This window comes from Balaenoptera physalus, assembly GCF_965194825.1.
Source record: "Balaenoptera physalus genome assembly, chromosome: 4".
Taxonomy (NCBI): Eukaryota; Metazoa; Chordata; class Mammalia; order Artiodactyla; family Balaenopteridae; genus Balaenoptera; species Balaenoptera physalus.
Window position 1 is genome coordinate 118,444,649 of NC_138891.1, and position 21,877 is coordinate 118,466,525.

Below are 21,877 nucleotides of genomic sequence, written 5' to 3' on the forward strand. Positions count from 1 at the left end.
AATAAATATGATATTATAAAACACTTTATGCATATTTCAGTAGTGTCCTGTATAAAATTGTCATTATAAGCCTCCTTTATTGGTAATTTTCAAGTATTCAAGTGTGTCTTTTTATAACAGTAAGTTGAGCACATTGGTATTGCATTACATTTCAATGAATATGATATTCTGAGAGACGTTGTTTCAAGAATTTCATACTACAAAACTATTCAGTTGCTATAGTCATTTATTTTTTATTTTATTAGTGAGCACAAACAACTCTTAATACAAGTTTCGTGATAGCTAATTTTAGGATTTGAAGATTCCACTCCTAGAGTGCTAAAGCTAACAGGACATGTAATTTTTCAACACATAATTTTCCACTGAGTGAAGTTAATCTCAACAATAGCCTGCTAATTACAGTGATGTCTTTAATATGCTAAGACCTTGATTAACCAAAATGTTCAATTAATAGGGTATTCTGTTAATTATGTTTTGATGAACAAAGTAATCAGAAATAATTTTTTAATTTAATTTCCTTTTTGAAAAAGTTTGATTATATATCATCTTACCATAAAAAAAGTCTTAATATAGATAGATTTTTTTTTTTGATCATTTCAAATTTTTCAAATGTCCCTAGAGACTCTAAAAAACTTGCGATGAGGAACTGCTAACTCTAAAGCGCTTCCTGAAAAATGCTTCTTTTAATAGATCTGGGATTTCTACTCCTTGGGGGATGGTAGAAGAAACCCTAGGGAGGGAGAAAAAACACAGGAGTAGATAACAAGGGAGAAATATTTTTGCCTGATTCAAAAAAAATAATTTGCCAGGGCTTTTGCTAATTAAGATTTTTATTTGTTAGAGCCTACATTATGGTTAATAAGTATCATTCTTTTAACTGGTATCAGAAAGCTGGAAGCATTACTTAGCTTAATGTAGAATCATGATTTTTTTTTTTTTTTTTTTTGCTTAGTTTGGCTAATCATGTGTAATTTAAATTTGTAGAAATCAGCACTTAAATTTTGATTGATTAGTTTATTCATATGGATATCATCTTATAAGCTACCAACCTACTGCTTCACCTTTACTTGAAAAAAGATGGCATTGAGGGAATATGATAGCTAGCATAAATATTTTTCTATCTGGCATATCTTCTGGAGTAGCACCAATAGTTGGCCACATTGTCTGTATAAATTCTGCAGCATGTCTAAGAATATATTAATCATGACTGTCTGACCAGTGGTTCCTGGTCTCATGGTCAGTTGCTTAGGATCATGGTAACCACCTACCGGGTTTTTTCATTTAAAGGTATACCTTACAAACTAAATTTCAGAGTCTTCAGATTTGGGGATTAAATAGTCCTGGGTTTTTGAATATTAATTTTATTTCTTGCTAGCTATGCAAACTTGAATAAGTTGCTTAATTTTTCTAAACCTTAGTTTTCTTTTGTATAAAATGGAGGTGATTGTCGGATGAATTAAGATCATTTTTTTAAGTGCCTATGTAGTGTAGGCCCTAAGTCACTCTTTATTTCCTTCTGTTACTTAAATCCTAAACATTTCACAAATATACAATATATAAAGCTCCAGCCTTAGTAGAAGAAGAATTTCCTGGAAAGCTTAGAATCACAGAAACCATAGAGAGATACTCTCCAAATGTTTAGACAGCTTGCTTTTTAGAAGAATGTCTTTAATTTTAAGTGAAATATTTTAGAAAATTTAAAAATTCAAAAAAGTAGACTCTAAGAAAGAATTATGCATATTTCTACTACCCAAAGTTAATCACTTAATAAGTTAGTATGTTTTCTTTCATTCTTATTTTTATATACAGATTTGGGATTTATTTTTGTAATTGAGTTACTACTGCATATAAAATTTTATATCTTAACTTTTCTTCTTTTAATCACTGAACATAACTGTTTCCCCATGTTACAAACTAAAAAACATTTAATGGTTGAATAGTATTCCATTAAGTGATTAAATTTTTATTTACTTACTCATTCCCCCTTATATATTGATTTCTACTTTTACATTATTATAAATAGGCTGTTAAAAATGAAACTTTTTCCATATTTCTGGTTATTTCTTTAGACTAGATTCTCCATAAGTTAGTAGGTTAAAAAGGTATGAGCATATTAAGGAAGCCAAAGGGGTTGAAGATATATAGCTTTCTAATCACCCTTTTATGGGACCACTTTTTTAAAAAATCACGTATTTAATAGATTTCAGGCAATTAATAAAAATCTTTGTGTTCTAATTATTTTTACAACTTATTAACTGAGGAACTTATTTTTAATCTCTTTCAAGTTCAGCCTTTGTTAAGGTGTCCATATGGGACCTGACAGTAATAGGAAAAGATAAATGTACTTTACTTCAGTGAACCCTAAAATTCTTTATATGAAAATTTTTTATGGTACTTTAGGATATCTAAACTTGATGGACACAGAATAACTACATGTGCCCAAAATTTCTTCCCTTTTTCAACTTTCACCCAAATAATTAATTAGTGTTATTGCTGTTGAAACTCTTCTGTGGCAACTGGGAAGGTTTATAGAACATTTATTTTTCCTAAGTGCAGTTTTTTTCCAAAGGAAATGTCATTTTGTAAGGATAAGTATTCTAAGGAATACATTTTCTGGTTGCTACTTGCCTTAAATTTGTATTTTTTCTTCTTAATAGAGTATTGTTTTGGGTCGGTTTGCTTATGAGATATTTTTCACCAAAAGTTCAGACAAATTTCTTAGTTTACCTGCTTATATTTCACTGTTGTGAATGGAGACGTAGGACAATTCTTCCTCTCTCAAATGCTGAAAGGATTAAAAATCCTTAATTAAATGTCATAGACCAAGCTTATCTCTACTTACAGAGATAATATTATATTACCCATAGTAATATTGGGTTAGGATTATTCAGGTATAAGCAATTTCAAGAAGCATAATAGTATAATATTTGTAATACCTATCATTTATAGAACAGCAATTAATTTGTCAGGTTTTGGGTTAGCTGAATATTAGCTCTTACGATCATGACAACCATGCAGGTTGGTTGTTTCCTCTTGAAAAATTGAGGACTCAAACAGAACGAGGAAAGCTTTTCTGAAAATGTTATGGTTAAAAATAACATTTCTTTTAAAGGAAGCAGTGCCGGTCTTGGCCATTTTTCTTGTTTTATTGTTCAGTTAAACTTTTTCTGCATATGTACTTTGGAAAAGTCAGGAAGTCTTCACATCACTAAAATTTACCTGTATTTTAAACTGCAGTAAAACCAGTCTGTTTTTATTAAAATTTTCTGTTTATTTGATGTCAAAAGTAAAGTTCATCTTTGCTTAGGGAAATTTTTATGGTGCAATTTGAAATTACTTAAGCAAGCTGCTTTCAAGCACCTTAAGTACGTCTGAAATTTGTTTGTAGGTAAATAGTGAATATGCTAGTTATAAATCTAGTCAGTAAAGTAAGATCCTTGTGAAATCTGAACAGTGTTTTGAATGAACCATATTAGTGTCTTTGAGTGGACTTCCTGGATTTCACACTGGCTTCCACTCTATTAGTTTGGGTTAGTGAAATTCATAGAATTTGTTAACAAAGAAAAGAAGAAGAATCTGACTGAGTTGTTAAAAATGGATATCACTTTCTAGCAGCTTTCCCCAAAACAAGAATTCACTGGACACTCATGATATAAATATATTGTACTAGGTCTCATAGGCTGCGACCGAGTGGGTTTAAGCACAGTAGTGTGGATATTAAGTGGCTATACAATCGATTACTAGAAAGGATAGAAAGGTAAAATCATAAGAAAGAAAACTTACAGACTCTCCTGGATTCAGAGGAGGTCATATCTTATTTTGATGGAGATATCAAGAAAGGCTTTGTGGAGTTATTAGAATTTAAAAAAGTAAATAAAACTTTCACCTGTAAAGACAGCAGTAGGAAATACAATTTCAGTATTAACTATTTTTAAGTATTTGAAGATGCTTTGTGGGAAAAAAAAATTAAAATTTCATTTAGTGTTTGAGATGCAAAGTGAAAGCTGGAAATCTTGTATTATTACCTGATTAATGCATTTGCTTTAATGTTCAGTTTTAGATGTTTTCATTTCATACTAAAAAAATGCAGGTATTTTTAAAAGGATCAAGAGTCTATGCACTTAAACTGAGTGCTTCCATTGTTCTCTTTTCTAATGTTCACACTAATGATTTTCTTCTGCAGAAACCTGAAAATACCACAAGCCAACCACCTTCTAACCAGCAAGTTGTAGAGGTGGCGATTCCTCATGTAGGGAAATTTATGATTGAGTCAAAGGAGGGGGGTTATGATGACGAGGTACCTTTATTATAGCCCTCTGCACTGTTTCCACTTGTTTTTTGCTATTTAATGCAAGTACTTTGGGCATGCCTGCACCCTCATCACATTGTCTATTGCTGCATAACATACAGCTTTGCCACCCACAGCCTGAAATTACCTTACCAATTTGCTGACAGTACTTCAAATGTCAAATGAAAATTTAAGTAGAAAGCTTATGGATTTGTCAAAAGAATAATTTTATGTTGCTAGAGTTAATTCTTTTGTGCAAACATAGGATTTGTTTACTCTCGGGTTGATAGGTTTTGATAAGGTTTGTTTAATAGCAGAAATTTTGAGCACTTGAAAATATTTTCCTTTCCTATTTTACTTGAATTATTGATTATAATACTTTGCCCACCATTTCCTACCAGAAGATCCTACAATATGATTAGATATAGATTAGATACAGATTAGTGTACTGATAACTTTTGTTTTGTTTTGTTTTCTTCTGCACCCTCTGTGTGACTGAATTGAATGATTCATCAACATTGTCGAATGCCTACCAGTGTTGTATACACTGGGCACCTCCATCTTATCTCTTCTTACTGCTCCACTGTTAATTCTCATCTACTTAGTTTTCTAACAGTATGGAGGCATTTTTGTTTCCCATGATATGGTTCTTGGGAATCCAGATGAAAATTGCTATTGTCCTGATCCCATCAGATTTTTTTTCCCCTTTACCACTTTTTTCTTTACACTGTTCAGTTTTGATCTTTTCTGTATTTGAGAGGGGGCCAGTAAAGCTGTTTCTGAATAGTAACAACAGAAAAGACAGACCCTGGATTCTATCATTTGTTAGTTTTTACTGGCATGGATGAGAATTGAATGTATATTGAATAGTTTTTTCCAAGTAATGTTTTTTTCAGACTTACTTCAAGGTTATAATTAAACTCTTACATGAGTTAATCACCAAAATCCGAGGTGTCATACAGACATTACTATTACTGTGCTACTGTAAGAAAGCATGGGCCATAAAGAGAATAAGAAGCAGGTTTGTGAGTCAGGAACTGGCCAGAAGAATTTTCTGAAGCAGTTAATGTTAGGTATATTGCAACTGTCAGTGTGTACTCCAAAATAAATACTATGGGTAATAGGTTCAGTGAATCAGAGGTAATGGATGCAGTCTCTTTATTGCTCTAATATGATAGCTTCATAGTGTCTTGAGTTGTTTCACTTCACAGATATTTTAAAATACAAACATTTAAGAATACAGCCATCTCTTGGTATCCATGGTGGATTGGTTCCAGTACCCTCCCTGTCCCCAGCAGATACTAAGATCCACAGTTGCTCAAGTCCATTATACAAAATGACATAGTACATAATAAACTATTATGAAGACAAAGAAATACTTAAATATTTAGTACTTAATAGCAGTACGTTTTTCTGTTGAACTATTACCATGTCGGTGCTTGCAGATTATGGAGACTGGCATGTTTTTAATAAAAATGTTAATTTGTTGATCAAGCACCTTAGTGCTTGTTTTAGGGTGAGCCTTCTGGCATTTAAAAAAGTAGAATTGTGATTAATCATTTAACACTACCTTTTGTGCAAGTGCTTATGCTCTTGGCAGAGTTTTGTGTTTTGTGTATATGTTTTTTTTAATTCGTTGGAGTGATAGTTTAACAGTGCATGTGCCTTGTAACTTTTAAAAATAAGTCATATGGGTACAGGGCTGCTGCTTAGATGTTTAGACTGTATGGTTGTGCAGGCAGGGGTGCCTGGCCAACTGGCAGAAGTGGAGTTGGAACTGAGCTAATGCTGAGCTCCCCGAGCCTTAAAGAAGAGGCATCTTCTTTAATAAAAAGAGTGTTGCTTTTTCTAAATGGTTCTCTTAGAGAGCAGCACATTTTTCTAAATTGTTTGTCAAGAAGGGGGTGCCTTTTTTAAAAATTCTTCAGTTCAGACAGGATGCCTTTTTGCACTTCGCACAAAGGCACGATGTCAGCTAACTGTGGCCCTGTATGGAAGATTTCGAGATACTTATATGTGTATCAGATCACATTTGCTACAAAAAAAATGCAGTGTTTGATTTATAAATAGTGAAAAACAAAGGACTTTTAACATGCATGTAAAAACAAAGGACTTTTAACTTGCATGTAAAGGAATTATTTTGGTTTTTTGATTTTTTTTTTTTTATGATAACCATTCAAAAGTTCTTACTTTAAATCCCTTGTGGCAGATCATGATGACACCGAACATGCAAGGTATTATCATGGCGATAGGTAAATCCAGGAATGTATATGACAGGTGTGGCCCTGAAGCAGGGTTCTTTAAGGTACAATGAACATTTTCATTTTATTTATTTTTTAAATAAACTTCTTAAAATGTTTTATTTTCTTGAATTAAATTTGTTTTCCTATATACTTTCTCTCTTCCTATCCATGGCTAATCATGGCCACCTAATGTTCTACGGGTTTCTTTTATGCATGAATCTAAAACTGATTATTCTTTTTAAAGTCAGATAATTCAACAAAAACAAAGCAATTTACCTGAGTTATCCTAATAGTACACCTCTGATTTGTTAGCAGAAATTTATTGTATTTGTATTTGAAGCAAATAAAGGGTATTGATGGGCAAAAATAGGAACTGAGTAAATGCTTCTGGTAATAGTTTATTTTCTCCTCTGGTAATACTGTTAGTCAATATTACAATATTTTTCTTTAATTTTATTGTCATTTCATACTAAATTGCTTTCTTCGTTTAGTTGTTTCTAAAATGATTCATTCATTTATTATCTTATATTTCTTATTTGTTTTCTCCATAATTAATTTTAATATCCTAGTCATTTCAAGACTTGAGACCATCAAGCTGATGCATTATTCCATGACTAAATCTTTATTCCCTCTAATACCAGATCTATTGTTTTGATTACATTATTATTTGTTCTTATATATTTGAAAGATGAAAACACTGTGTTTGGTTTGTCACTTTCTTTAGGTTAACCAAAGCCAGTTCATTATTTTACCCCCCTGGCCCCTTTTAGTGTTTGTTATTTAAAAAAAAAAAAAAATAGCTTTATTGAGGTATAGTTCACTTCAACAAAGCTACGTGTTCCCTTTCTTGACATTTAAAATCTAAAATTTTCCCTTAATGTTCTATACCACCATTCACCGCAGTCTTTAAGAAACTGCTTATTTTCAGTGTTTCTTTCGGTATATAGTATAAACAAAGGCCTTGTGAATAATAGCCTTATATCAATAAACACTTTTGAACTGGTTAGAATTAGAGTGACCAATCATCCTGGTATGCCTGGGACTGAAGGGTTTCCTGGGAATAGGACTTAGGGGCTAAACTGTTGAAGTTCTGGCAGACTGGTCCCAAGATGAGTTGTTCACTCTGTTAAGATCCCATGAGAGAGGCTGAAAACTACTCTTATCAAAAAAAAAAGAAAAACAACTTTTATGTTTAAAAATTAATCCTTATTCCCGGGCAGTCTACATTTCTTTTCTTAGAAAACACTAAATATGTGTGTTCAAAAGTTTTCTTCTATTTCTTATGGAAGAGTTATCTGTCATTGATAGTACCATTGTCATCTTTGTCAAGTTGGGTATCTTTATCTATCTTCCAGTTGAACTGGAAACGTCGCTTTTATTAAATTAATACCTGCATATATTTTAAAGAGCCAACTAATTATACATACTGCAAACAACAGTAGTCACATCATATCCCTCCCACCCCCAGCTCTGGTAACAGCTTTCAGTTATTTCATCAAATCCTTTTGGCATTAATTCTATATCTTTAAGTAGAATGCTTGTGATTTTGTGATTCTTAGTTTACACATTTCCTGTTGAATTCCCTACCATGGGATGTGAATGATGAGCCCTCTTTATTCTCCTGCCCCATATACACGCACCAGCACATACAGTTTTCATCCCTCCATCAACATACACACACACACATGCAATATGTGTATAAGAATCTTGTCATTTGATTAATTCAGAATTCTCAGCTTGTATTATTATTTCTTGTGTGCTACTCAGGGTTGAACTAAGTCATACATATTATTACTTTTACTTCTTTTCCCTCATCTTTCATTTTCCTTGGAATTGGTTGTTTTGTTTTTTGTTTGCTTAGTTTTTTGCACTGTTCTTTGTCAGTTTTATTTTCTTGTGGAATTCTATTCTGGAGCTTTATGACCTGCTCCAGTTTGCATTGGTTTTCCTTTATTCCTGGTATATAACTGATGTCTTGAGATCTCCTTTCATCATCACTTTGGGGATGCCCTTTGCATCTTATCCTTTGTGTATTTTCTGTATCTCATATATTTGTCTTTTTAAATTTACCCTCTGATTTTGATGCAGCAGAAAATCTCTGAAGTTTATATTTGTGTATATTTTCATCTATCTGTAATTGAAGAATATGTAGGTGAACATTATCAGTTTATAATTAATGTATACTTTTGGTATAGGTAAATGATTAGCATTTGGAAAGTTCTAGCTGATAATATAAAATTTGAGAAAATTTGTCATATACATAACAAAAATAACATATACAAATGCAATCATTCAGTAATATAGAGGTGTCTTAAGTAAAACTAATAACGACAGTCTCAGTTGCTGCCCTGTTGTAACCACTTCTAACATTTGTATAACCTTTCTGGTTTTTTCCTTTTGTTTTTAAGGACATGCATATATAGAGAAATTTTTTAACTTTTACTCTTCATATTATTTTGTAACTTATATCACTCAGAAATATATTGTGGGTATTCTTAAAGTTAAGACAATATATCTACCACATTATCTATACCACCTGCATTTAGTATTCTATGGTATAGATGTACTCTCATTTATTATATATTACTCTCTCTGTGGATGTATGTCCTATATTTTTTCCCAGTCTGCCATTTCTGTTTGAATTTAGTTTATGGTACCTTTTTCCATAAAGAAGTTTTAAAAATACTGTGCTATCTATACTATCTTTCTTCTCCTTTCTGGGTTCTGGAGTTTCACTGCTATACAAAAAGTCTTCTTCAACCTAAGGTACTATAAATTTTCTGGAATATTTTCTTAAAACACTTTTCTTAATTTTTTATTTCATAAATTTAAAAATACCCTATTTACATTTAGCTCAGTAGCATTTTATTTGGGCTTTCTGCATTCTATGTTAATAAAAAAATTGCTGTAAGTTATAATTTGGAGGCTCTCTTCCTCAGGTTTGATGTCATACTTATTAAGTTCATTTACTAAATTCATTTAGTAAATGAATTTGACCTCTCTTGTTTTTCTTTAACTCTAGTATAGTTTCCATAGGAATTAACTGTTCCATAAGAGTAAACTAGAACTCACTCATAAAACCATATGAGCTTAGCCCCTTTTTTGGTTATAGGTCTTTTGACAGACTTTTGGTTCCTTTTACAGCAGTTGACCTTTTAATTATTCTGTATGTTCTTGGCAATTGACTCTAATCATTATCGACATTCAGTATTAAATCACAAAATATATACATAGCACAGAATCTAACATATGATTCCTTTTGTCTTCCTATGTTCCCTAAATCAGATATAGTATAGTTTTAATTTTCTTTCTTTTTAATGCTTAGTTTATTATAAATTGAGGGAAAGAGTTTTTTTTTTTCTTCTATCCTGTCACATTACCCAAAAAAACTTTGTTGGCTTTCTTTTATATTAGCTTTTTGGCTGTGAGAAGAAGTTTTTCAACTCTGTGCATGTTTAAGTACTTCTGTATGTGGATTTACTTATGCATTATGATCAGAACAGTTTTTTAAATGTTATGTATGTTTGCTAGTAGTAAAACCATGTGATGAAAATGTTCGCTTTGTTACTGATAAAAAGATAAGTTGGGAAATGAAACTTACATCTAGCTGGGTAAGTGGATTTGCTAAGGATTAACTTTTGAATTAAGAAGGGTTACCAACCCAGTCAGTCACAGTTCCTATTTCAACCACAGGCCCTCCCACATGGGAGTCTGCCCTTGTACACGAATATTAAAGAGTTAGTAGGCAGGCAGATCTGGAAAAACAAATGAGAAAAGACATTTACCTAAGTCCTTTTCCCAAGTTGACTTATTAAGATTAGTTTTCACTGTTAACAGAAAGTCCCCAAATCCTAGTGGCTTAAAGACAGAAGTTTCTGTCATGTAAAAACAAAATCCAGGGAAAGGCAGTACAAGGCTACTGTGATGAGCAAAAAATAAAAGCCAGAAGGAAAAAAAGGAATAATATTCTCAAAGTACTAGTTGCCTGTATGTATATGTACAGGGGTGGGAGTGGGAGGGTCACATCATAATTATAATCATGGGATTAGTGTAACTTTTTTCATTTACTTTCAAAGACGTTAAAATTTCTTTTTTGTAACATTTTTTTTTTGTCTGTACCTATTAAAGTGCCCTTAGGATTTTAATGAAGCAATAACACTTCTATATTATGAAACTTTTTTTCCTTACTGGTTATTTCATTGCTTCATAACAATTGTTCCCAGTTGACATAACTTTATTAGTTTGTTTTTTACTTTATAAATGCCTATTATTATTACCCCTCTGTTTATTCAGTAGTTATAAAAATATTTTTATTAAGATGTAAAACATGCTGAAAAGAACACAGTTCTTGAGTTTACAGCTCTGTGAATTATCGCAGTGCACCTATTCATGTAACTGTCAACCAGGCCAAGAAATAGAACATTATAGTATTCCAGAAATTACCTTTGTTTCTTCTTTCTATGAACTACACTTTCCCCCTATCCAAAAGTAGATGTTATCTGAACTTCTAACAATGTAAGTTTTCTTGTTGAACTTTATATACCTAGAATCTTTTACTATAGGTCCTTTTGTGTCTGGCTGCTTTTACTGAAGAACATGTTTGAAGCTTCATATATAGTATTGGATATAGTTAGAATTTGTTCATTCTCTTATGGTATTCCGTTGTATGACTACACTATTTTTTTTTCCATTCTGTTGATGGGCATATTCAAAAGGTATTACCTGCTTATATCAAGGTACTGTACTAAAGCCAATGAATATAGCTGGGGAAATGATGGACTGAGTTCCTGCCTTAATGAAGCTTATTTTCTAGGGGGAAGCAAACACTAATTAGAGTCATAATTAGTATGATAAAGGAGCAGTTTGTGGAAAGAGACCTTATAATGGAAAAACAGAGCTGTTATCTAGAGGGCTTCTTAGAGAAAGTGATGTTTAAACTAATAAGATATACATATACCAAAACATAGAATGTAAACATTTCTCTCTCACTTTTTAATTTTCACTCCACAGTTAGCTTCTATTGATTATTTCTTGTATATGCTCCTAGGTAGATAAATGAGACTGATATTCAGTACTCATCCATACATTATAATTTAAATAAAAATAGAAGTATGCTCTTTCTATCTTTTCTTTTTCTAGTTTTTTTTTTCATGTAATGTGGTTTATGATTATTCGTGTCATGATTTGTAGATTTATTGTTTTTCATAGGTACATTTTATTTCCTGTTGAGCTTACCAAAATTTATTTAAACATTTTTTTAGAGCAGGGCATTCCAGTTTTTTCCTTGTTATGACAAACATGGATAGATCTAGTGATGGATCTGGCCACCATAAAGGCTGATGGGATTAGTATCTCAGAATTCTTACAGCTTATTCATGGCCTAGGTTAGAAAGTTCTGTCCCAGGCGAGCTGTTACTAGCAAAGGCTCTATGGTCAGATGCCTGGGTTTAAATTCTAGCTTTATCCCTTAATAATTGTGTGATCTTAGGCAATTTACTGACATTATCACGGCCATTTTTTTTTATTTATAAATGGGAAGTTATCTTGAGAATTAAATGAGATAATCCATGTAGACATCATTGGACAGTGTCTGTCACATAAAGTGTCAGACACATAAAGTGTCAGTGTCACATAAAGAACCCTCACAAATTGTAACTTTTATTAAATTCATCATTACCATTTTTGTTGCTGGGCATTTAGGTCATTTCCAGTATTTTTGTGAACATTCTTGTACATATATCATTTGAAAACTCATGTGAACATAGCGTAGTAGAATTTCCAATGTACCATCATTGATGCTTAGCTGACAAAATGATATAAAAAGGGTAATCCCATTATTTTATGTATCTTTGATCTTTAGTTAGGCTAAGTATCTTTCTCTAAATTTTTTGGCAGTTGGTATTTCTTATGTTAACTGCCTGTCCATTTTTTGCACACTTTTTTTTTCTTTTTTTTAAGTTAAATGAGCATCTGATCTGCTAAGAAATTTGATTCATCTATAATTTGAAAATTGTATTGTGTGGTTTGTCATTTATCTTTAAATTTGTTTTTGATGTCTTAACTGTACATAATGTTTTTAATCTTATAAAATATAGCAATATTTCCTTAATGGATTTGAGACTATATGATCACTTCTAAAATTATGCAAATCTTTGTTACTTTAATGATTTTTATTGTTTGATTCCCAGATATGAGATTTCAGTTTTCTCCAAATAGAGAAATAACCAAAAAGTCCAAACGTATCATGACAAATAACACTTTGACTAATGCATTCTTTGCACACTGACTTAAAATACTGTATCGTATATTAAATCCTTTTTATAAATGGGTCTCTTTGGGTCTCTCTGTTCCATTGATCATTTTTCTGTTTTTGAATATTACACTTATTTACATTATGGACCATTTGTAATATATTTTGACATTTTGTAGTAGAAACACCTCTTAATTTTTTTTCTTTTATAAATGGAAAGTTTGGCAAGTTTCATTTTTTCTTTTTTGATAATTTTTAACCAACTGCAACTTGTCTCCTTAAATCCTTTCCGAATTTGATTGTACTTGCATTATATTAAGTTACAGTGAGGTGGATAATTATATTTTTCAGTATTTTGAATCTTCTCAGAAAGGAACATGATATGAATCTTCAGTTTTTTGGTCCTCTCTCATGTCCTTAAGTAAGATTTTATAATTTTACTTCATAATGGTCTTATACCTTCTTTTTTAATCTAATCTTAGATATATAAAAATTATTTCTGTGAATTGAGTTGTTTATCCTCACTTTTAATACCAAATTATTGGTAGGGTAGGTTGTGGAAAAACTAGTTACTTTTATGTATTTATATTGTATCCAATTACTTTATTGAACCCTTTATATTTTCTAATAATGTTTTGGTTGATTCTCTTGATTATTTCAGTAAACTGCCTCCCAATAACTATCTCATTATTGGGATAATTTCCATTATACTTATCTCTTATTTCTGGTTTTATTATGTTGACCAGCCTTTTCAGAATATAAATAATAAAATAATGGTAGTAAACTCCTTTGTTTAGTTCCTGAGCATAATGTGAATGTTTCTAGTGTTTTATTGTTAAATAGAATGTGTAGTGTTGGTTTTTTACAGATCCTCTCTTATAAGTTTAAAAGCACTTTCTTAAATTTACAGTTAAGAGTTTTCTTTTAAACTGCTTGGTATTGGAATTTAGATAATTTTTTAATGCATCTATTTGAGATGCTGAACAGATTTCTCCTTAATCCTTGCAAAGTAAGGATCTTAGCATTCGTCTATCTTTTTTTTAATCATTGTAAACACTATCTGTTCCTATATATTCTTTATGTACACAAGGTAGTTTATCAAAAATAGATGTGGGTCTTGGCATCTATGTTCACTGACAAAATTGATCTATACTTTCTTTTTTTAAAAATATTTGTCAATTTTTGATATTCAGGTTATACTAGTTTTACATAATCATTAAGCAGCCTTTCCCCCTTTTTCAGGTTCAGAGCAGTTTAGATATAGGAATCATCTGGTCTTTGAAGATCTGACATGACAGCACAGCTCTAAAACAGAATGGGCCTAATTCCTTTATTGGGCATAGATCTTAGGCAACCTTTTCAATTATCTATATTTTTTCTGCATCTCTTCAGTTTTTCTGCCTCTTAAAGTAATTCTGATAACTTATATTTTCCTAGATAATCATCTGTTTAATAAAGATGTTATAGTTTATTGGCATAAAGTTATGTATTATTCTTTTATAAATTTTAAAACTTTTTCCTGTATCTTTGGTATTATCACTTTCCTTATTTCTGGTGGTGTTTTCTCCATTTTTTGGTCTTCCATTCAGCTCTTTGGAAAGAAAAAGCCTTTGGTGGTCTTTATCTAATTGCCACATTATTTTATTTCTTCTACTTTATTTTGGTTTATTTTCTTTTTCTAGCTTCTTGAAATAAATGTTATTCTGTATTGCTTAAGCTGGAATTTTCCTTTACCAATGTGGCTGTGACCTTTTGGTTTTGAGATCTCATATTCCCAGTATTAATATAATTTTGATTCCTTTGGTCCAAGAATAATTTAGAACAGTATTTTAAAATTCCTAAGTGTTTAGTTTGGGAATTATCTTTATTTTTAATTCCTATTTATATTACATTGTGCTCAAAGAATATAACCTATATGATTCTGACCCTCTGGAATTTGAAGTAGTTTTTCTTCATCTCTTAGTACACTATCAGTTTTTAAAATAAACAATTTTAAAAATAAAATGATATACCTAGCTTTCTGAATTTTACTCCAGCTGATTTTCCCTTAGATCTTACTGCCTCCAGAGTATACTGTATGTTTGTATATTTGACATTTTCTAATGTATACATATACTTACATCAAAATAGTCTATAAGAAGTTATAAATTTAGAATATGTTTTATCATATGATTTAGAAAAGTAGAAAAAAGTCTAAGTAGAAATCATTTGGAAGAAGATTTCAAAAGAGAGAGACTTTAACTAGTCTCATTGAATGAATCATGTGTGGCTAGATGGGGAATGATCAAGGACATCATGCATGTAGAGAACTTAAGGAGCAAAGACATGTGTGCATTTGTGGGGAGTTGAACCTGATCTGGGTAGAAGAGTAACAGGAAATAAGACTCAATAGGTTAACACTGAGCCTGATTAGTAAGACCATGTTAAATGTTAAGGGTAGACTGTGTACAGCTCTCCTAAATATACCAGTGTGGAACACCTTGTTGAAAATCTGAAGGAATGTGTATGGTTGGAGTATATTGTAGAAGTCAGAAAACTTCTTGAGAAGGAAGTTCATAAAAAAAAAAAAAAAAAAAAAATAGTTGAGGGCTTCCCTGGTGGCTCAGTGGTTGAGAGTCTGCCTGCCAATGCAGGGGACACGGGTTCGAGCCCTGGTCTGGGAAGATCCCACACGCCGCGGAGCAGCTGGGCCCGTGAGCCACAATTACTGAGCCTGCGCGTCTGGAGCTTGTGCTCCGCAACAAGAGAGGCCGCGACAGTGAGAGGCCCGCGCACCGCGATGAAGAGTGGCCCCCGCTCGCCACAACTAGAGAAAGCCCTTGCACAGAAACGAAGACCCAACACAGCCAAAAATAAATAAATAAATAAATAAAAATTTAAAAAGTAAATAAATAAAATGACGTTAGAGAAATAGCAATTTATTTTTAAAAAACGTTGATAATTTATGCTGATAAAATGTGGTATTTTGTGTTTGAAAAATTGCTCCTAGATATTTAGAAGTACCTTTCTACTTCTACTGGTTTAATAAAACACCTATAGATTATGACTTTGGCATTTACTCATTAAAATTAGGAGACTCTTAAATAGAGCAAAATCAAGAGATAAACATAATCTTAGAGTTAAAGACGATGTATATTCTAGCTCTCTAATAGAAATCTATTTACTATTTATAAAAAAAAATCACAGCATGTGTTTTGAAGGCAGGTGGGAGAATGGATAATCATTTAGTGTTGTAATTCCTTATGTCTAAACCTATAATATTATTTAAGAGACAAATTTATTTTATTCTGGTCATACTAATTTCGGCCAAAAGCATGACATCTGAAATATTTAAATATCCAAAAACCTTCTAATAGCCTCTGCCAATCATTGTCTAAGGGCCATGATAAGGAAGAACAGTTATTTATTGTTTTTCTTTTACACTTATTCTCAAATTCCGTATAGTTTAGTTATTAAATGACCATGTGCCTTTTTTTCAAATTGGAAAAATTTTTAATTTCAAATTGGGAAGATTAAAGAGTTTATAAGCAAAGCATGCAGTAAAGTGAGCCATCATAGTCTTACATGACTAAATATAGTTAATTTTCATGGCTATTTTTAACCACAGCAGTAACACTTTAGAATGACATGTATATCCAAAATAAAACTGGAATAATTTATTTTAGCTATAGAGTAATTACCTTACTCTATTTATAATGCTAAGCTATATATCAATAGAAAGGACTTATTAGCTTCCCTAAGAATATATAACTAGAATATTTCATTTACTATTTTTCAGTTGTGTTTTCTCACTTCTATAAAATACAGCCCCATAGGTGGTAGTTTCTGGATGGCCAAGAATTGCTTAGGAAAGGCATGCATTTAAAAGAAAAAAGAAAAACCCTTTCCGGTAGAATGGACTTTTTGTAAAATATATTTTGCATGTAGCCCCAAATGTTTTATGGTTAGCAGAGTTAGAATTTAGATGTGTCTAATATAAATGAATATTTTTAAAGTGTTATCTTTAACTATATGGGCTTCTTATTTATAGTAGTATTTGATATATAACTGTACACATATTTCTTTATGAGCAGATATTTTTCAAATCATTTGCTTATGTGTGGGAACATGCATTAGTATTCATAGTTTCCCATTATAATATGAATTCTGAGGTGTTTATAAAGAAAAAGTAAGCTCAAGTATCAAGGTAGTAATAGTGATATTATGCATTAATAATCAAAATCAATATTTTTGAAACAATAAAAAATTTATTTTATGGTAAATAAAAAACTTGCTTTTTCATCCCTTATTTGTCAGCTCTACAGTTGAAGTTAATTGTGGTGATGTTATGCATTTAAGAGCCAGCCATTTTCTTTCAGATATGGGTATTCTAGGGAACTGCAGTTCAGCCCTAGAATTTGAAACATTAGAGGGGTACATCAAACTGAGCATAGGTTAGGTGATATACCTAGTATCTCTGTTTTATGCCTCTGAATAGACTCTGACCAGGCTCTGATAAGTTTTACAAAGTTACTCACATGGTAAGCTTAGATGTATTTAAACTATGGAACATGGGACAATATTCTTAGATGTACTACTACCTTATTTGTAATATTTTAAAAGGAAAAAAGCATATTTCACTGTAAGGATAATTAAGTTATAATATTGAAAGATTTTAATTATTATAATTAACCAAGATTGACATTTTCTTGTACTTTCTAGGCAATTAAGTTGGAATATTCAAGGTTGGTTAAATTGGCCCAAGAAGATACCCCACCAGAAACAGACTACCGTTTACATCATGTAGTAGTCTACTTTATCCAGAATCAGGCTCCAAAGAAAATCATTGAGAAAACATTGCTAGAACAATTTGGAGATAGAAATTTGAGTTTTGATGAAAGGTAATTTGAAAATGTTAAATATCTTATTCGTGTGCTCAAATTGTCCTTGTCTTTTTTATAGCTCCCAGTGCAATTTTTGAATGTTTATTTTACACATACACAGACATATTTCAATAAATGCAGTACAGAATTTGACTTCACTTAATTTGAACAATTGCTTTGTAATTTATTTGGAATTTATAATCATGACCTTTAAAAGTTTGAACTAAAAATAATTTAGATCACTTCAGTACATTTTAATTGTGAACTAAGGTACTGAGCTAGGCAATGTAAAGGTACACAGAAGAGTATAATATAATTATCACTGCCCTTTTGGGACTTAATATTTGAATTTCTCAACCTCTCCACTATGGATATTTGGGGCCAAATAATTTTTTGTTTTTGAGGGGGCTGTCCGGTAATTTGTAGGATATTTAGTAATGTTCCTGGCCTCTACCCACTAAATGCCAGTAGTACCCTCCAACTGGTGACAACCCATACTGTCTCCAGATACTGCCACATATCCCCTGAGGGAGCAAAATAACCCTTGTTTGAGAACCACTGGAGAAGAGTAATTAATCATATGTACAAATAAAGTAATTAAACATCTCCTGACATAAAGAGAAGGCTTAGAATGGTTAAATTAATTTTGGTTTACCAAAAAATGTTTTCTCTTAGAAACTCCTATAAAACTATTTACTAATGTTAAAAATTTTAATTTAGTCTAGTTAGAATGAATACTATTTAAAAAAATTTAGGCCTCAGGTAAAGATCCAAAGTACTGAAAAGTTATTTTAGAATACAGAAACATTTATACTATCTTGGAGTTCATTGTAAACACATTTTAATTCTGAAGTAAATGATTATCCTTTCGTGAATGTCTCAAAAATACTGAATTAAAAATATGTGAGTAGAGAAGAGTATGAGGGAAAACAAAGCATCTAGATTTAATTTCTGCCTCACCGTGTGTCTGCTGTGAAATTTAGGATTAAGTGAAATAATACAGGTAAATGGTTTTGGGCATTATCTGGTAGACAGTAAATGCTCAGTGAGTATTGGCTATTAATATTTTTATTAGTAGTAAGGTTGGCATCACTTATTTTGTTACATATAACTGAAGAATTCAGAAGTTATAACCCTCATTATCTGGACTGTCAGTGTACTATGTTCCAATGAGTATATGCTATTGAATTTGGGGAGGATACTTATGGAGTGTTCACGTTGATTTTTCAGTCTTTTGCAGTTATTTGCCCTGGCAACTAAAAATAGTTTGTTTTAAGAAATCTAATTTCTTTTGTGCTTGAAATCTGGAGTAAAATGTGTGTGATAACTAAATATATTTTGGGGAGATTTCTTTAGCAATGGTTCTGATCATAAAATCTGTTGAAATGTTTCCATTCCTACCTGAAATGATAGGCACATTTTGGATTCCTTTTTACTATTTATGAATAATACCATTTGGGGGAAAATAAGATTTTGTGTCTCTGGAGCTTACTTAATAATACATTATAAATTTAAAAATTTTTTTTACATATTCCATCTTTATTAATAGAATATAGTTTAAAAGCCATATGTATCAATAAATATAACATGGTAAATTTGAATTAGAATTATTGCTTCTGTCTTCTTTATATACTTTGTAACTATCTGGTATTGTCCAAAAAACACATTTTTCACTTAAGTTATTTGAAAGTTGTTTCCTCAAAAAAATATTGCTCAGTGATAGTGTATTTCATTTTCATATGTGTTGGGTAGTTTAGTTTTGTGTAACACATGTTTTTCAGTTTTTATGGAGTTTGCTTTTGATTTAGAAATACATTTGTTTTATTTGAAGGTGTCACAACATAATGAAAGTTGCTCAAGCCAAAATTGAAATGATAAAACCTGAAGAAGTAAACTTTGAGGAGTATGAGGTAATGTGCCTTTTGAGAGGTTGAACTGTAGATTGAGGAATTGTTTAATTCAGTAATCTTTCATTTCAGCACAGCTAAGCACGTGAGAAAATTTGACATAGAGTGGTGAAGTAACTTGCCTAAAGTTCTCATAGCTTCACGTCACAACTTTGTTAACAGAACCTATGTTCTTAAATACTGTACTACAGTGAAGCCATGCTGTATTTTTTCTTTGCTTCATCACATATTTTGGGGGGAAGTTAGAAATTCGTTTTAATCATTGTATGCCATACATATTTGTCATTACTGGACAGTGTTGTGTGAGAGATCTCGAGCACACACATGAGCACTCGTATCATGCCTGTGGTAATTTTTGTGCAAAAAATTCTCTTTGTGTTAACTTTGGCTTTAAAACTAATATTTTTTTAAGTTACCAATTCAAACACCTAGTATTTTTTCAAGCTTTTAAATTTAACTTTATACATTATCTTTTCAAAAATTTATAAATTTGGTAAATTTTAACTTGCTTTCATGACTGCCTTTGATTAATGACCGCTCTCATTTACAAACTTAATTACTTTATATTCCCTTAAACAATTAGTGTAATTCACTACATTAACAGATAAAAGGAAGGATACAGAAAACAGTCATTTTTTTTTTTTAAATATAATCGTCGTTTATTTTTCTCCACTTATTTTTTGTTTTGCGTTGTATTTTTTTTTAACATCTTTATTGGAGTATAATTGCTTTACAATGTTGTGTTATTTTCTGCTGTATAACAAAGTGAATCAGCTATATGTATACATATATCCCCATATCTCCTCCCTCTTGTGTCTCCCTCCCATCCTCCCTATCCCACCCCTCTAGGTGGTCCCAAAGCACCGAGCTGATGTCCCTGTGCTATGCGGCTGCTTCCCACTAGCTGTCTATTTTACATTTGGTAGTGTATATGTGTCCATGCCACTCTCTCACTTCGTCCCAGGTTACCCTTCCCCCTCCCCGTGTCCTCAAGTCCATTCTCTACGTCTGCGTCTTTATTCCTGTCCTGCCCCTAGGTTCTTCAGAACCATTTTTTTTTTTTTTTTTTTTAGATTCCATATATATGTGTTAGCATACGGTATTTGTTTTTCTCTTTCTGACTTACTTCGCTCTGTATGACAGACTCTAGGTCCATCTACCTCACTACAAATAACTCAATTTTGGGTTTTTTTATGGCTGAGTAATATGCCATTGTATATATGTGCCACATCTTCTTTATCCATTCATCTGTCGATGGACACTTAGGTTGCTTCCATGTCCTGGCTATTGTAAATAGAGCTGCAATGAACATTGTGGTACATGACTCTTTTTGAACTATGGTTTTCTCAGGGTATATGCCCAGTAGTGGGATTGATGGGTCATATGGTAGTTCTATTTTTAGTTTTCTAAGGAACCTCCATACTGTTCTCCATAGTGGCTGTATCAATTTACATTCCCACCAACAGTGCAAGAGGGTTCCCTTTTCTCCACACCCTCTCTGGCATTTATTGTTTGTAGATTTTTTGATGATGGCCATTCTGACTGGTGTGAGGTGATACCTCATTGTAGTTTTGATTTGCATTTCTCTAATGATTAGTGATGTTGAGCATCCTTTCATGTGTTTCTTGGCAATCTGTATATCTTCTTTGGAGAAACAAGGTAGCTACTTTAATCTACTAAAGAGTGTCTTGAAAAACAAAAACAAATATCATAAAGAAATCTGAACATTGAAAGCTTTCCTTTTGTGATCAAGAAAAAGACAGGCATGTATGCCATTACCACTTCTATTCAGCATTGTACTGGAAATTCAAGGACAGTAAGGCAACAAAAAATAAAGCAAAAAGTAAGAGATTGCAAAAGGAGAAACAAAGTTATCATTATTTGCAGATTTTATACCTAGAAAATACAAAATCTACAGATAAATTTATGGGAGATAAATAAAGATAAGAGAGCTCTGTAACATAAAAGTCTTATGTCAAATATCAGTTTTATTCCTTTATACCAGTAACAAATAATCAGATAGAAATTCTTAAGAATAACAGCATTTTTAGTAGTACCCAAACTGTGGAGTACCTAGAAGCAAATATAGCAAAAAATGTGCATGACTTTAGGAGACATTATAAAGAAGACCTAAACAAATGGATATATGTATCGTATCGTGTTTGGGAAACTTGGTATTGTAAAGATGTCAGTTTTCCCCACAATGGTTTATTGATACTGGGCAGTTTCTGTCAGAATTCTAGCAAGTTGTTTTATGGAGCTTTAATAAGCTGATTCAAAAATTTTATGGAAATGCAAAGATCTCACTCTAGTCCTGACATTCTTGA

At 31.7% G+C, this 21,877-nt stretch overlaps 1 protein-coding gene and 1 long non-coding RNA gene across 6 annotated transcripts in view; one reads left to right on the forward strand and one right to left on the reverse strand.

Moving 5' to 3' along the window:
• USP25 (ubiquitin specific peptidase 25) overlaps positions 1-21,877 on the forward strand; it is a 138,133-nt gene that overhangs the window by 105,930 nt on the left and 10,326 nt on the right. For 3 of the 5 annotated variants that reach the window (XM_082460335.1, XM_082460336.1, XM_082460338.1), the window contains 4 exons: positions 4,184-4,297; positions 6,498-6,593; positions 17,483-17,661; positions 19,475-19,553. In XM_082460335.1, coding sequence (XP_082316461.1) covers positions 4,184-4,297; positions 6,498-6,593; positions 17,483-17,661; positions 19,475-19,553 — 468 coding nt within the window. The remainder of the gene's footprint in view (positions 1-4,183; positions 4,298-6,497; positions 6,594-17,482; positions 17,662-19,474; positions 19,554-21,877) is intronic. The other 2 variants (XM_082460337.1, XM_082460339.1) reach the window with 2 other exon arrangements.
• Positions 1-21,877, reverse strand: part of LOC309660204 — a 417,957-nt gene that overhangs the window by 104,100 nt on the left and 291,980 nt on the right. The window lies entirely within an intron of this gene.